Source organism: Spermophilus citellus, assembly GCF_964194105.1.
Source record: "Spermophilus citellus genome assembly, chromosome: 7".
Lineage (NCBI taxonomy): Eukaryota > Metazoa > Chordata > Mammalia > Rodentia > Sciuridae > Spermophilus > Spermophilus citellus.
Window position 1 is genome coordinate 108118929 of NC_138188.1, and position 16304 is coordinate 108135232.

General features: G+C 34.3%; 1 protein-coding gene across 2 annotated transcripts in view; it reads right to left on the reverse strand.

Annotated features, from left to right (window-relative positions):
• Window positions 1-16304, reverse strand: part of CCDC14 (coiled-coil domain containing 14) — a 59730-nt gene that overhangs the window by 29919 nt on the left and 13507 nt on the right. For both annotated transcript variants that reach the window (XM_081301766.1, XM_081301765.1), the window contains exons 6-8: window positions 2262-2498; window positions 2055-2149; window positions 539-1055 (exon numbers count right to left, since the gene is read on the reverse strand). In XM_081301766.1, the coding sequence (XP_081157892.1) occupies window positions 539-1055; window positions 2055-2149; window positions 2262-2498 (849 nt within the window). The remainder of the gene's footprint in view (window positions 1-538; window positions 1056-2054; window positions 2150-2261; window positions 2499-16304) is intronic.

A 16304-nucleotide genomic window follows, 5' to 3' on the forward strand; every position in this document is an offset into this window, starting at 1 on the left:
CATTATTTTTAAGAGAAAAATCCTAAAACCAGACTGAAAAGAGGTTTGGGTTACTTCTCAAAGTGCAATTTGATAAACAATATAATAGTTATTAAAGAAATAATGGGAAGGAAATCTCTGTGTCTTTTTTAAAAAGGAAAATTAAGCAATCTACTCCATGGAATTAATCATTTTAAGGGGTCTTCTAACCACTCTAATTTTATCTCTACAAATTCTCTTTAACTGAATCTTTTCAGGATCCATGTGGATCAAATGGAATGAATACACACTTGCAAGCAAAACTTTGAATGCTTACTATTTCCCAACATGTTTCAAATTCATAGGAAAGAAGAGATCAAAACCTAAAAAAATAAGAATACCACAGAAATTTCCTTATTAGTTCAAGACATAGTTCCATGAAAAACACCACAAACTTCAGGGAAATTATTCTAAATTTGAATCATAGCTAGACAATATGACACAGCTATTTAGCATAATACCATACTATACAAAATAGTTATGGTAATAAGTATGTAGTATGAAGAAAGAACTCATCTACCTTGTTCTGCTATCAGAGCCTTGAGTTCTCTCAACAAATATTTTATAGTTCTAACTTTGTCAGCAGTCTGGTTCACATTTTTTGCCTTCTGTACATCCTTGACTGTTTTTGTATCTTGCACATGTATGTTTAAATACTTTCCTTCATTTGTGGCCTCTCCAATTTGTTCTCTGGCACATCTTTCTTCATTAGTGGCCAAGAAAGCTAGCTGTGATTGAGTGGAGCTTCGGTGTGTCTGACTGTCCGGAAGAGTTTCCTTTTCATGAGATTGAAACAGAGACATATGTGTTTGAAAACACTTTAGTAGGTCTGCTTCCTTAGGAACTCCTTGTTGTGTCAGAATCCAATTAGCAAGACTTGGCTGCTGAAATGTTGGAATAGCCGCTTTGTCAGTTTGGGGCAAGCCACATGGAACTCCAGGACTGATATTAAATGAATTCCTTGGGCCATCAGAATGGTTCACAGAGATTATTTTACTTTGTGATGCCGACTGGTTATCATCATCAGTTTGAACTTCCTGAAGCAAGGGAAAAAAAAAAAAAAGCCATCAAAACTGTGAGCATTCACTTAGTGGAGGCATTAATTATAACAAACTCAAATGAAAAATATTAGAAAATAGCTTTCAAATATTAGAAACTAACTTTCTGTTATTTTCAGCTTAAAAGCAAACTGGATTTCTCCAGTTTACAATAAAGATTCTAGTTTGCAATGTGGGAACATTATAAGGTTATGACTAAAATAGATTGTTTACATACTTTAGAGGTAGCAAAAATTTGTCCACTTTTGGATCAAAACAAACATTTGCAAATTGGGAAATTGCATTGTAAGAAAATAAGCTCAAGGGGCCAGGGTTGTGGCTCAGTGGTAGAGCGCTTGCCTAGCATGCGTGAGGTACTGGGTTCGATCCCTGGCACCACATAAAAATAAAAAGAAGGTATTGTGCCCATCTACAACTAAAAAAAAAAAAAATTAAAAAAGAAAAAGAAAAGAAGCTCAAACATACAAAAAACCTTTGCATAAATATACTCACAGAAATATTACAGAAAAAAATTGGCTATTACTTAAATACATATGTAGTTGGACTATAGTATATCCACAAAATACAACATTAACTACTTATTCAGAAAAGATATAAACATGCTTATAATAAATGAAAAGCATATTTAAAGCTATAAATTTAATTATAACTCTTATTTTAAAAAGAAAGCAAGCTTAACAAATAAACAGAAAACAAAACCTACAAAGATAATTAAATGACTCGAAAGTACTATATCAGAGTGCAGCTGTGCTTGGTTGATTGGTACGGTTGATTTCTTTTTTCTACTGATTTCTTCCCCTCATTCTCGCTATTGTTCTAAAAAAAGAGGTCAAACTTTTCTAATAAAAAAATAACTTGAAAAAATAATTGTTTTTTACATACTAGCACATTAAGAATTAATAAAATTCAATATTCACTCCTAAGATGCCAATTTCTATAAGCAAACTAACACTTGTGTAATATAAAAACTATACACACAGAATGAACCACTGGAGGGCAGGGCAACCGCTGAGGTGACCAGGCTGGGGTAGAGGTAGAACAGCCATAACTAGAACGTGATGTTGCCTGATATTCTAAAAAGTAAGAGAAGGGAAAAGTCATTCACATATCGAATTGCTTATATAATAATGAAACAATTTAATCACAGGTTACATCCAGTATTTAAAAAACATCATTCATACTAACCAGTACCAGACTCAGTATGGCAAGGTGTAGCAGGAATTCCATTAGAACAATTCTTCGAAGCCAAGTTACTCATCATTGACATCTGAGTCTGCACATGCTCACAGAGGGCTTGGTATATTATTGGTGAATACATTCTATAATGATCTTGCAATGACCAATCTTGTGCTATGCTTGATGTGTCTCTTTCACTTCCAGCAGAAGCTTCATTAAGTATCTGCTTTTTATTATCTGAAGATACTAATGGAAAAAGGAAAAAAGTTCTTGTAATAAAAACATTTACCATAACATCTTAGGGGAAAAAAGGACTTTCAAAAGTAGTTCAATTCATCACACATTTTACAGAAGGGCTTTAGCACTATTATTCCCTAAAGAAAAACACCTGAATTATTTTTGAAAGTGGTGAATTAAGCTTTTTCCAGTAAAAAATTTATGCTAATTCTTTAATAGTCCCCACTAAATGCTCTTTGTAAAACCTCTCCTTCAATTATAATATCTGTCTTAAGGGTATTGTATTCTAAAATCCTTCACTTAGTTCCTAGTCCAGTTTATATTCTCAGGGGAAAAGGGAATAAAAAAGACAGAATATAATAATCCTGATGCTTTAACAATTAAAAACTTAGGAGTTTTGAGATCAATCAGTAAGAGTGAACTTATACGCCAAAAACAACACTTAGCAAATGCAAAAAAAAAAAAAAAAAGATGTTAATTCCTTGTATCTTATCAGATCAAAATGGAATGAAATTAGAAACCAACATGATAAGACCCTACAGAAGTTATATAAACACATGGAGATTGAAAACATAGAAATTGAACAATATACTTTTTTTTAAATTTTCTTTTTTTTTCTTTTTTGGTACTAGGGACATTTAATCACTGAGCCATATCTCCAACCCCTTTTTAAATATCTTTATTTTATTTATTTATTTTTAAATGTGGTGCTGAGGATCAAACTCAGTGCCTCACACATGCTAGGTAAGTGCTCACACTGAGTCACAACTGCAGCATCCTGAGCAATACATTTTTCAATGATGAATGGGTGATAGACGAAATCAGGAGAGAAATTTAAAAATTCTTAGACTCAAACAAAAATAGTGATACAACATACCAGAACCTCTAGGCCACTATGAAGGGAGTTCCAAGACGAAAATTTATAGCTATGAGTAAGTACTTACATAAGAAAATCAGAAAGATCCCAAATAAACAACCTAATGATGCATCTCAAGGCCTTTGAAAAAGAACAAACTAATTCCAAACCATTAGAAAGAAGAAAATAATAAAGATCGGAGCTGATATCAATGAAATTGAGAATAAAAAAAAAATTCAAAGGATCAATGAAAGGAAAGAATTGGTTCTGGGGAAAAAAAATGAGATTTATAAGCCCTTAAAATTAACTGAAAAAAAAAAGAGAGAAAATCCATTTTAATATAATTAGAGATTTTTTTAAAAAGGCATCACAGAAATACAGAGGATCATTAGAGATGATTTTGAAAACTTACACTTCAATAAATAGGAAAACTTAGAAGAAATGGATACATTTCTAGACAAATATGATCTACAAAACTGAATCAAGAGGAAATAAATGGAAAACCTAAACAGTCCAATAACCTGTATTGAGATAGAAGCAATAATAAAAAGCTTCCAACAAAGAAAACCCCAGGACCAGATGGATTCTCAGATGAATTCTACCAAACAAACCTTTAAAGAAGAACTAATGTCAATACTCCTCAAATTATTCCATAAGATAAGACACTACCAAAAATACATTCTAGGAAGCCAGTATCACACTCATAACAAAACCAGAAAAGGACACATCAAAGAAATAAAACCACAACCCAATATCCCTGAAGAACTTAGATAAAAAATTCTTAATAAAATAACATGAGAAGAATGTACACCAGGTCCAAAGTTGGTTTTGTTCCAGATATGCAAGGATGGTCTAATATATGTAAATCAATAAATGTAATTTAACACATAAATAGAAAGACAAAAATCACAGTCATCTCAATAGATGCAGATAATGCCTTCGACAAAATTTAGCATCCATTATAATAAAAACACTGAAGAGGGCTGGGGATGTGGCTCAAGCGGTAGCGCGCTCGCCTGGCGTGCGTGCGGCCCGGGTTCGATCCTCAGCACCACATACCTACAAAGATGTTGTGTCCGCCGAGAACTAAAAAATAAAAAAAATATATATATAAAAAAAATAAAAAAATAAAAACACTGAAGAAAAGAGATAGAAAGAACCTACCTCAACATTATAAAGGCTATATATGAAAAAAAAACAAAGCCAAATTCATAGTAAATGGGGAAAAACTGAAAGTATTTCCTTCAAGATCTGGGACAAGACAAGGATGTCTACTCTTAACCACTCCTATTTAATATAGTGCTAGAAATTCAAGCGACAGCAATTAGGCAAGAGAAAGAAATAAAAGGGATAAAAATTGGAAAGAAAAGTAAAATTATCACTGTTTGTAATGTGATCCTATACTTAGAAGGTCCAAAAACCTCCACTAAAAGACTGTTAAGCTAATAAATTTGGCAAAGTAGCAGGTTACAAAATCAACATACAAAAATCAATTAGTTTTCTATACATCAACAATGAATCTGAGAAAGAAATCAGGAAGACAATTCCATTCACAATAGCCTCAAAGAAAATAAAATACCTAGGAATAAATCTAAACGAGGAAGTGAAAGACCTCCACAAAGAAAACTACAGAAAACTGAAGAAAGAAATTGAAAAAGGGGCTGGGGCTGTAGCTCAGTGATACAGCGCTTGCCTTGCACATGTGAGGTACTAGGTTCAATCCTCAGCACCATATAAAAATAAAGGTATTGTGTACATCTACAACTAAAAATATTTTTTAAAAAAAGAAAGAAAGAAATTGAAGAACTCAGAAAATGGAAAGACCTTCAATACTCATGGACAGGCAGAAATAATACTATTAAGTGGCCATACTACCAAAAAGAATATACATATTCAATGCAATCCCCATCAAAATACCAATGACATTCTTCACTGAACTAGAAAAACAGTCTTAAAACTCAATTGGAAGAATAAAGGACCCAGAATAGCCAAAGCAATTCTAAGCCAAAAAACAAACAAACAAAAAACAGTGCAGAAGGCATCACAATACCTGACTTTGAAATATACTACAGAGCTATAGTAACATGCATAGTACTGGCATAAAAACAAACGCAGAGACCAATGGTACAATAGAAGACACAGGGACAAAACTACATAGAAACAGTTATCTGATCCTTGACAAAAGTGCCATACATAGGAGTATTTTTAAACATATGATCTTTTAAACAAATGGTGCTGGGAAAACTGGTTATCCCTATGTAGAAGAATTAAACTACACCCTTATCTCTAACCCTGCACAAAAATTAACTCAAAATGGATGAAAAGATCTAGGAATTAGAACAGAAACTATGCAACTCCTAGAAGAAAACACAGGGTCAACACTTCAATATCTAGGAACAGGCAACAACTTTCTCAATAGGACCTCTAAAGTTCAGGAAATAATGCCAAAGGTTAATAAATGGGATGGCATCAAATTCAAAACCTTCTGCACAGCAAAGGAAACAATTAGGAATATGAAGAGAGAACCTACAGAATGGGAGAAAATCTTTGTTAGCTACTCTTCTGACAGAAGATTAACATCTAGAATATGTAAAGAACTCAAAAAACTTTTGCACCAATAAAATCAAATAACCCAATTAATAAATGGGCAAATGAACTAAATAGATGCTTCTCAATAAAAAAATAAAATGGTCAATACATGAAAATGCGTTCAATATCATTAACAATTAGGAAAATGCAAATAACACTGAGATTACATCTTAAACCAGTCAGAATGGTAATCATCAAGAATACAAATAATAATAAATGCTGACAAGGATGTGGAAAATAAAGGAACACTTTTACACTGTTGGTGGGATTATAAATTAGTACAGCCACTATGGAAATCAGTATGAAGGTTTCCCCAAGGACTAGAGATGAAACCATGAGCCAGCTATATCACTCCTCAATATTCATCCTAGGGCTGGGGATGTGGCTCAAGCGGTAGCGCGCTCGCCTGGCATGCGTGCGGCCCGGGTTCGATCCTCAGCACCACATACCAACAAAGATGTTGTGTCCGCCGAGAACTAAAAAATAAATATTAAAAATTCTCTCTCTCTCTCTCTCTCTCTCTCTCTCTCTCTCTCTCTCTCCTCTCTCACTCTCTCTTAAAAAAAAAAATATTCATCCTAAAGAATTAAAGCCATCATACTACAATGATACATGCATACCCATGTTTATATCATTGCAATTCACAATAGCCAAACTATGGAATCAGTGTAGGTGTCCATCAATGGATGAATGGATAAAGAAAATGCGGTATATATACCCAATGGAGTTTTATTCAGTCATAAAAGAAAAATGAAATTATGTCATTTGCAGTAAAATGGATGGAACTAGATATCATTATGTCTAATTAGTAAATAAGTCAAACTCAGATGGTCAAGGGTCATATGTTTTCTCTCACATGGAAACTAGAGAAGAAACAGGAAGAGGGGAAGAAATCCCATGAAAATCAGAGAGAGATTAGTACAGAAAAGGGACCAAGGGATTATACAAAATAGAAACTTGGTATTAATAAACTAATAAATAAAAAACAAGTTTTCTATATAGTACTACTCAACAAATTGATATAAAAATCTGAATTCTACTTACCTGTCTAATAAAATGCCCTCCACAAATGTTCACAAAACAATATTAGCAGAAATGAGAGTGTTCTGGTAGATCACAGGTTATCAGAGTACAAAATAAATTTAGAAAAATACATAGCCTGAGGTAGTACCTATCAAAGCCAAACATACATATAATCTATGACACAACAATTCTACTCTCTTGTATAAACCTAACAGAAATGAGTGCCTATATCAATTTCAAAAGTTTACTTACTGAGTAACCTTGAGCAAATTGCTTAGCTTTTATTGACTTCCTCTTCCTCATTAGAAAAATGGTAATTAAAAAAGTATTTTAAGGGCTGGGGTTGTGGCTCGGTGGTAGAGTGCCTGCCTAGCACATGGAAGCACTGGGTTCGATCCTCAGCACCACATAACAATAAATCAATCAAAAAAAGTATTGTGTCCATCTACAACTAAAAAAGATTTTTTAAAAAACTCTAAAAAAATATTTTAAGACTGTTGTAAGAAGTAAACACTTGCCTAGTTCTTAAATCAATGTACAGTACACAGTAAAAATTCATTAAATGTTACAACATCAGATAGCTGCAAACTCTTAAGTAAATACTTTATTATCCATAAATATTGCTATCTGATGATAATATACCACTGAACAAGAGGTGATTAAAACCAAAAGCAGTAATTGTTATATTCACAATCTGAACAAATGAGTTACCAAAAAAAAAAAAAAAAAAAAGCGCTGGTTAATAGATCCCTGTAAAGCAAGTATTGCTTCTTACTACAAATATAATTTTTATAATAAATTAAATGGAAAGGTACTCTTATCTAGAATATTTTAACTTTGAAATGCAATAGCTCTTATTCCTTCTTTTCAAGGGGTCATTTTACAGGCTCTCATCAAGCTGAGCTGCGTACAATATTATGCCTCTGCCAGCAGATGTCATCGTCCAACATAAAATTTTAACTCCAAACATACTTCTTAAAAATCAAAGTCCTCTAATAAAATGACTTATTTTGCTCCTCTAAAAACTCAGTTTGTATGAAACTCTATTGATAATGGTGAATATTTGTACATTTGGTATAAAGTCTTAAAGCAAATAATCCAGGACAAGTTAGAAACCACAAATGGATTTAAAAGAAATATTACATTTGAATTATTATTATATAATTTAATTTTAAAAACAAAGCAATAAAATGGGTTTATTACTATATAAACACAAATAAGTATATGTTCTTGCTTTTCTTAATGACACCAAAGCACCTTCCATGAAAACTTTACCTAACAGATCAGGATGACAATGTTTAATTAATGATTAGAACTCATGAGGAAGGCATTCATTTATTCAGTCCATGAAACCTTTTCAGTCCATGAATTCTAGGTGTTGTACAAGTGGTGGCCTTTGCTTGGATATATAAGCACAGGCAAGTCAGTCTTGCCACCCAAATAAAGAGCATCTAGTGCAGTTAAAAGCAACTGGATACCTATTATAATTTGAAATACAAAAGAACATCTGGCCTTGATAGGGCAATCACTGCTCAAAAGATTCTGCCTGTGTGGTTTATTTCTCAAAGAGAGAGCAGATGGCCCCCAGCTTATGATGGCTCAATTTACGATTTTATTTTTTTATCTTACAATGCTATAAAGCAAGATGCATTCAGTAGAAACCATACTTCAGATTGTGAATGTTTATCTTTTCTAGGTTGTACCATATTCTCTTATGATGCTAGGCAACAGCACCAAAAAGCTATAGCTCCTGGCAGCCATGCAATCATGAGGTTAAACATATTTTTCAATGAATTGTGTTGCTAAGCTATGATGTTCGGTAGGCTAGGCATTTTTCTTTAAGTTACAATATTTTTAATTTACACTGGATTTATGGAAAATATACCACCACCATAGGTCAAAAAGCATCTATATGTTATTAAAAGCATAATCACAAAAGCATTCAACAGTTATCAAATCTAAAAAGTTGTTTATTTAAGTGAAACTTTTTTGGCCAGGTGCAATGGTATAGGCCTTTAGTCTTAGCTAACTGGGAGGCTAAGACAGTAGGATCTTGAGATCAAGGCCAGCCTGGGTTACACAGCAAGGTCCTCTCTCAAGAGAAAAAAAAAAATTTTAAATGTCAGAAGCACTTCATATAAGCTCAATACATTTCTCAAACTGCCTCTCTGCCTCTTTCACCAGAATGCATTGAATAGGTTTACTCGACTCCACAGACATTCAAAAATCAAGTAGGTCCCAGACAGAAAGTACATAAGAAGGCTGTGCCCCAGAAGACAGTTAAAAAAAAAAAAAAAAACAGCAAGATGGAATATGTTAAAATTAAAATGATAGCTACTAGTTAACATGCTGAAATAGATTCCTTAAAATTCTATTTATGATTATCTCAGTTGGGAAGAGAGGTAAAAGAGAAGAATATCAGGGCTGGGGATGTGGCTCAAGCAGTGGCGCGCTCGCCTGGCATGCGTGCAGCCTGGGTTCGATCCTCAGCACCACATACAAACAAAGATGTTGTGTCCGCCGAGAACTAAAAAATAAATATTAAAAATTCTCTCTCTCTCTCTCTCTCTCTCTCTCTCTCTCTCTCTCTCTCTCCTCTCTCACTCTCTCTTTAAAATAAAATAAAATAAAATTCTCTCTCTTGCTCTAAAAAAAAAAGAGAGAGAAGAATATCACTGAGCATTAAGATAACAGAGCAAAAACCCCTACTTTACCACACATACACCAAAAAAAACAAAAAAATGTTCCTTTCTAGATAGCATTACAGGTTAGTAAACTAAAGAACAAGAGGGAAGGAGAATTCTCTTCTAGTGAGTTGAATTTAGGAGTAAATTATCAATGAGACCTAATTTCTAATACTGTAACCCTAAAGAAGATTGTCCTATGAAAGTAGGTCCTTCCTTCTGATGAAGAAAGTATGGTGGGGGAAGAACAATAAGAATATTGCGTACTGATCACAGGTTAGAACTGCTGATTTGACTCTAATCCAAATAAGAATTTAATGCTAGGAACCCAAAATGTCAGTTTTCTTTCATCTGCCACTCCAAATCTATCCTCTACTGGTCTCCACCCTGCTCTTCCAGGGATGCTGATCTATATGGATTACACTGTTAAGAGACAATTCTTCATGGGTCTCTCTTGCTCCTACACATCTTCCTGTGTATGCTGAGAAAGCAAAGTTTTTTGACTTAAGCTCTTTACCTGGGCCAATTCTCAGGGTTGTATTTGTAGTCAGCAAACCTGAAGATGAGGTAATGTATCCCTCTGGACATATCTGCTTACTGTTTATTATCATAGTGACAGATTTCTCAAGCTCAGTGTTCCTTAGCTGCTATCCTAACCCAAAGCATGTGCAGCATGTATCTGGTTCCATCACATTACCACCCCCTACCCCCTAATAAGGTGTTAGGGAGAACTAATGCAAATATGCTGATGGATACACTGCTTGCTATGCTGTAAAAGAGTCCTTTGTCTCTGATCCAGTAACCTGTGTCCTCTGTCAGGATTTGCGACACAATAAGACTAATTTACCAACCTGTGAGAATAAAAATCAAATTGGATAAAAATCAATCCAATCAATTGGCATATCTAAGAAAGGAAGAAGAATGAAGTCAGAGTGCTTCTTCCTGCTCCCTCTTGATGAGCTAGTTTTGTAAGCTAGCTGCACTTCTCAAGGTAGTCTACTCTATAAATAGTATCTCCTTCTGGGTCCAGTAATCTTTTGTCTCTCCTAATTCTTTAAGGCTTAGTGTTAATGACAGCTCTGATGCTGTTGCTAGCACTAGGTAGCACAATCTCTTATGGTTTTCACTACCTGATTCATTTCTTTGTAATGAAACTCTCCTCAAATTATATTGGATATTGCCATCTTGTTTCTTGTTAGAATTCTGACTGACAGAAGTCAGAATCCAACAAGTCGATACCATGATACCCACTGTCAATCACATATTCAAATGAGAATTTCTTGAGGAAGGGTCCCCTGGAGACTGAAGGAATAGGTACTACCAGTTCTTTCTTTATCCATTGGGCCCCCATCCAAGGGCTTCTGTGCAAAGAGGTAAGATCAGGTTGAGCTCATTTTTTCTTAAAATGTCAGACAGTAAATGTATTAGGTTTAATGGGCCAGTTTCCTGTCAAAACTCAAAAGTCTAACTCTGAAACACAAAACCAGTCACAGAAAACACATAAATAGGGGGGTTTTGAAATGGCAAAATAGAGAAGGTTGCTTTTCTGGCTGCTACATGGCATGACCCAAATAAAGAAGATAGGCAGCTTCTCAGCAAGGGGAGTGAAAAAGCGGGGGAGGTACTTTACTGGAATTTAATACTGGACATTCAAAGCAGATCAAAGACTCAGATGGTTGGTTATAATAAGAAAGAAATCCTTAATGTCACAGCCACTGCCACAGCCAAAGGCACCAGCCAGAGTGGTCCCTCAGCGAGCAAAGTAGAGGGACAAGGAAATTGATGGAACCTGCATTTTGAGGAGGCCTGAGTCACTGCACAATATCCATATGCAGGAAAGAAGCAGTGTATCTCCTGGCTGGTGTGGAAGACAAAGGAAGGAACCATTTAGCAGCCATGGTCTGGGGGCTGGAAGCTAAGGGACCCATTTCCTGGCTAACCCAAGTTTCATCTGAAATACAGGCCTGGCAAACCCAAAATACATGACACTTGCTATGCTACAAAAGAGTCTTTTTGTCTCTGATCCAGTAATCTTCTGTCCTCTGTTAGGATTCACGACACAATAAGACTAATTATCAGGGGCTGGGGATGTGGCTCAAGCGGTAGTGCGCTCGCCTGGCATGCGTGCGGCCCGGGTTCGATCCTCAGCACCACATACCAACAAAGATGTTGTGTCTGCCGAGAACTAAAAAAATAAATATTAAAAATTCTCTCTCTCTCTCTCTCTTAAAAAAAAAAAAAAAAAAGACTAATTATCAGCTTGTGAGAATAAAACTTGTGAGAACAAATTCCAGACCTCATACACATTAAGAGGGCTATACACATTAAGAGGACTTCAGTAAGTGTGCCTAAGTGATCAGAAGAAAATCAAACGTTGAGAGGGGTTTACACAGGGGAACACTAGTTGTGGCAACCCACCCAGCTCTCCCCCTCCCCGTCCAAACCAGCTGCTTGTAAGACCAGCTGGGAGAGACCACCCTGCCTGGGAATTCAAAAGGGTTGGTAGGGGGACAGGAAAGATTGAGTTTGGAGACTAAACGTGAGACCAGGAAACATGGGGTCCACTGGGGACGGAGTGGACTAAGAATCAGCTCCTCCACCACACAAGTAGAATCCAGGAGCGATCCCTAGGGTAGAGCCTTCCAACATGGACTAGCAAGTGCAGGGCCCTGGAGATGCACTGATTTAAAATCTCCAGACCAACTGGCATTCAGTGAAGAGCCTGGAGCCTTCCTAAACCTAAACCCTGCCTAAAGGAGTTCCACCTACAGGATTACCTCCCTCACTCCAGACACCCCACCCTGACACTGCTAAGAAGGAAAGCTGGGAATCTTCTGAATTCCAATGGAAATAATTCCTTAACTTCTCATCAAGATTTTTTTTTCTTTTCAATGTTTGTGACCTTAATGATTCATGAACATTTATACATATTCTTTTCTTTATTTTTTTATTTCTAGCATTTTTGAAGCCAGTTGTTTTTCATGGATCAATAATTTGAGGAGTAGGATGTTTGACTATTATAGTTCAGTTTTGTTTTGTACTCTTATTTTTAATTTTTAAATTTTTTACTTTATATATTTTTTGTCTCACTTATCTGTTTCCCTTGATTCTCTCTCTTGCTTCTGCTCACAGCCAATCTCTACTATTCTCTTTCACTTCTTTTAATTTTTTTACTACTATCTTCTCTTCTTCTCCCTCATAATCATCAAATCCTACATCATTCCGTTCTCTCCCTGTTCAACATTTGAAATTGTAAACCCTTTTACAAACTTACTGTTTTTATTGTACGCTGATAATTTTACTCATAACTTAGCATGTCTTTACTGTTTATTGTCACAACTAACATTGTAGATGTCATTGCAGAAACTATTTGGTTTAATGGTATACATTGTTTGAACTGATTGTTGTTATTATTTTTCATATAACTTTATTTATTTTATGTGGTGCTAAGGATTGAACCTAGTGCCTCACATGTGTTAGGCAAGCACTCTACCACTGAGCCACAACCCCAGCTCCTGTTGTTATTATTTATCTCCCCCTAAATGGTGAGGTACTGGAGACCTTCAGGTACAGATAAGTCCATAGGGTAGAAACTACTGCCTCAGATCCATATTGTTAGATGGGTAGACAAAGAAAAAACATGAAAAAGCAAGGGAACAAATTGCCCCAAACAAACCAACAAACTTCAATAACAGAATCCATTGACACTACAGTGGAAGAAATGTCAGAGAAAGAGTTTAGAATGTATATAAACTAATCTGCTAGATAAAGGACAATGTAAGGAGTAAAATCAGAGAGAAAATTCAGAAAGTGAAAATTCACTTCAATAGAGATAGATTCTAAAATGAAATCAGCAAAAAAAAAATCCTCAAAATGAAGAAATTAATAAACCAAATTAAAATTTCAATGGAATGCATCACCAACAGACTAGACTACTTGAAAGACAGAGTTTCAGGCAATGAGAACAATATATATAATCTTGAAAATAAAGTTTACCATAGAGAAAAGATGTTAAGAGACCATGAACAGAACTTCCAAGAAATATAGGATTACCAGGAAAGACCAAACTTAAGGTTTATTGAGATAGATGAAGGCTAGGAGATACAAACCAAAGGAATGGACATGCTTTTCAATGAAATAATATTAGAAAATTTCCCAAACCTACATAATGAAATGGAAAAATCAAATAGAGAAGGCTTACAGGACCCCAAATATACAAAATTATAACAGACCCAAACTAAGGCACATTATTATGAAAATGCCTAAATACAGAATAAGGATTGAATTTTAAAAACTGACAGAGAAAAACAATAGGTCACATTTAAAGGGAAACACATCCAGATCTCAGCTGATTTCTCAACCCAGATCCTCAAAGCTGGAAGGTCTTGAAATAATATATACCAAGTTCTGAAAGAAAATGGATGCCAGCCAAGAATATTATACCCAGCAAAATCAAGCTTCAGAATTGCCAATGAACTAAAAACCTTCCATGATAAACAAAAATTAAAAGAATTCACAACTAGAAAGCCTGCACTACAAAACATACTCAATAAGATACTTCATGAAGAAGAAATGAAAAACAAAAATGAAAATCAGCAAAGGAAGAAACTACACTAAACCAATAGTCAATCAAAGGCAAAACTAATTCAAATTAAAAATCAGAAATAAATCAAAATGACAGGGAATAAAAATTATTTCTCAATAATAACACTGAATGTAAATGATCTAAACAAATCAATCAAAAGGCACAGACAGGGCTGGAGTTGTGGTTCAGTGGTAGAGCACTTGCCTAGCATGTGTGAGGTATGGGTTCGATTCTTAGCACCACATATAAATAAATAAAAGGTCCATAGACAACTAAAATATATATATATATATATATATATATATATATATATATATATATATATATATAAAGGCAGATCGAATTAAAAACAAAGACTCAACAATGTACTGTCTCCAAGAGACTCACCTTATAGGCAAAGACATCCACAGACTCATAGTAAAAGGATAAACAATCAGGGATTTACATCTTCATATCATATAAAGTGGACTTCAAACCAAAATAAATCAGAAGGGACAAAGAAAGACATTTCATACTACTTAAAGGAATTATACATCAACAAGACATAAGAATATTCATGCCCCGAACAATGGAGCATCTACATACATCAAACAAACTGTTCTCAATTTCAAGAATCAAACAGACCATAACACAATAATACTGGGTGTCTAACACACCTCTCTCACCACTGAATACATTCTCCATACAAAAGAAATTAATAATTTAAACTTAACAAACATATATAGAATATTTCATCCAGCAATGACTGAATACATGTTCTTCTTAGCAGCACACAGATCTTTCTCTAAAATAGATCAGATCTTAGACCACGAAGCTACTCTTAGCAAATACAAAAAATATAGATAATACCTTGCATTCTATCAGATTATAATGGAATGAAATTAAAAATCAGTGATAAAATAAAAAATAGAAGCAACTCTAACAACCAGATATTAAATAATTTACTGTTGAATGACTAATGGATAGCAGAAGAAATCCAGGGATGAAATAAAAAAAAAAAAAATACAGGTAAATGAGAATAGCAACATAACATAGCAAAATATCTGGGACACTATGAAGGACATTATGAAGTTCTAAGAGGAAGGTTCATTGCATTGAAGTCATTCATTAAAAGAATATAAAGTCACCAAATAACCTAACATTACTCCTCCAACCCATAGAAAAAGAATAACAAATCAACACCAAAAGCAGAATATTATACCAGGAAATAATTAAAATCAGAGCTAAACTCAATGAAACAAAAAAAAAAAAAGTTCATTCTTCAAAAAAAATAAATAAAATTGATAAACTCTTAGCCAAGCTAACAAAGAAAAAACTCAAATTATAAAAATTCATGATGAAAAAGGAAATAACACAATGGACACAACTGAAATAAAAATGATAATAAAACTATTTTAAAAATTTATACTATAATAAAGTAGAAAAACTTGAAGACACTGACAAATTTCTAAAGACACAGGACAAACCCAAATTGAAGCAGGAGGACAGAGAAAATTTAAACAGATCAATTTCAAGCAAGGAAATTGAAGACACAATCAAAAGCCTAACAACAATGAGTGGGGCAGAAAAGATGGTGAAATGAGATGGACATCATTATCCTAGGTACATGTAAGACTGCATATATGGTGCAATGCTACATTGTGTACAGAGAAATAAAAAGTTGTGATGAAATTACATACAATGAATCAAAATGCATTCTGCTATCATGTATAGCTAATTAAAATAAAAAAATTTTTTTTTAAAAAAAAGGCCTACCAACAAAGAAAAGACTAGGATCAGATGGATTCTCAGCCAAGTTCTTACCAGATCTTCAAAGAAGAACTAATACCAATCCTCCTGAAATTATTCCATGAAACAGAAAAGGAGGGAACTCTTCTAAACTCATTTTATGAAGCTAGTATCACCCTGATATCAAAACCAGAAAAAACACATCAAGGAAAGAAAACCTCAAACCAATATCCCTGATTAATACAGATGCAAAAATTAATAAAATACTGGCAAATCACATATAAGAACATAAAGAGTACAATATGATCGAGTGGGGTTCAAAAGAGAGTAAAAGATGATCAAGCAGGATT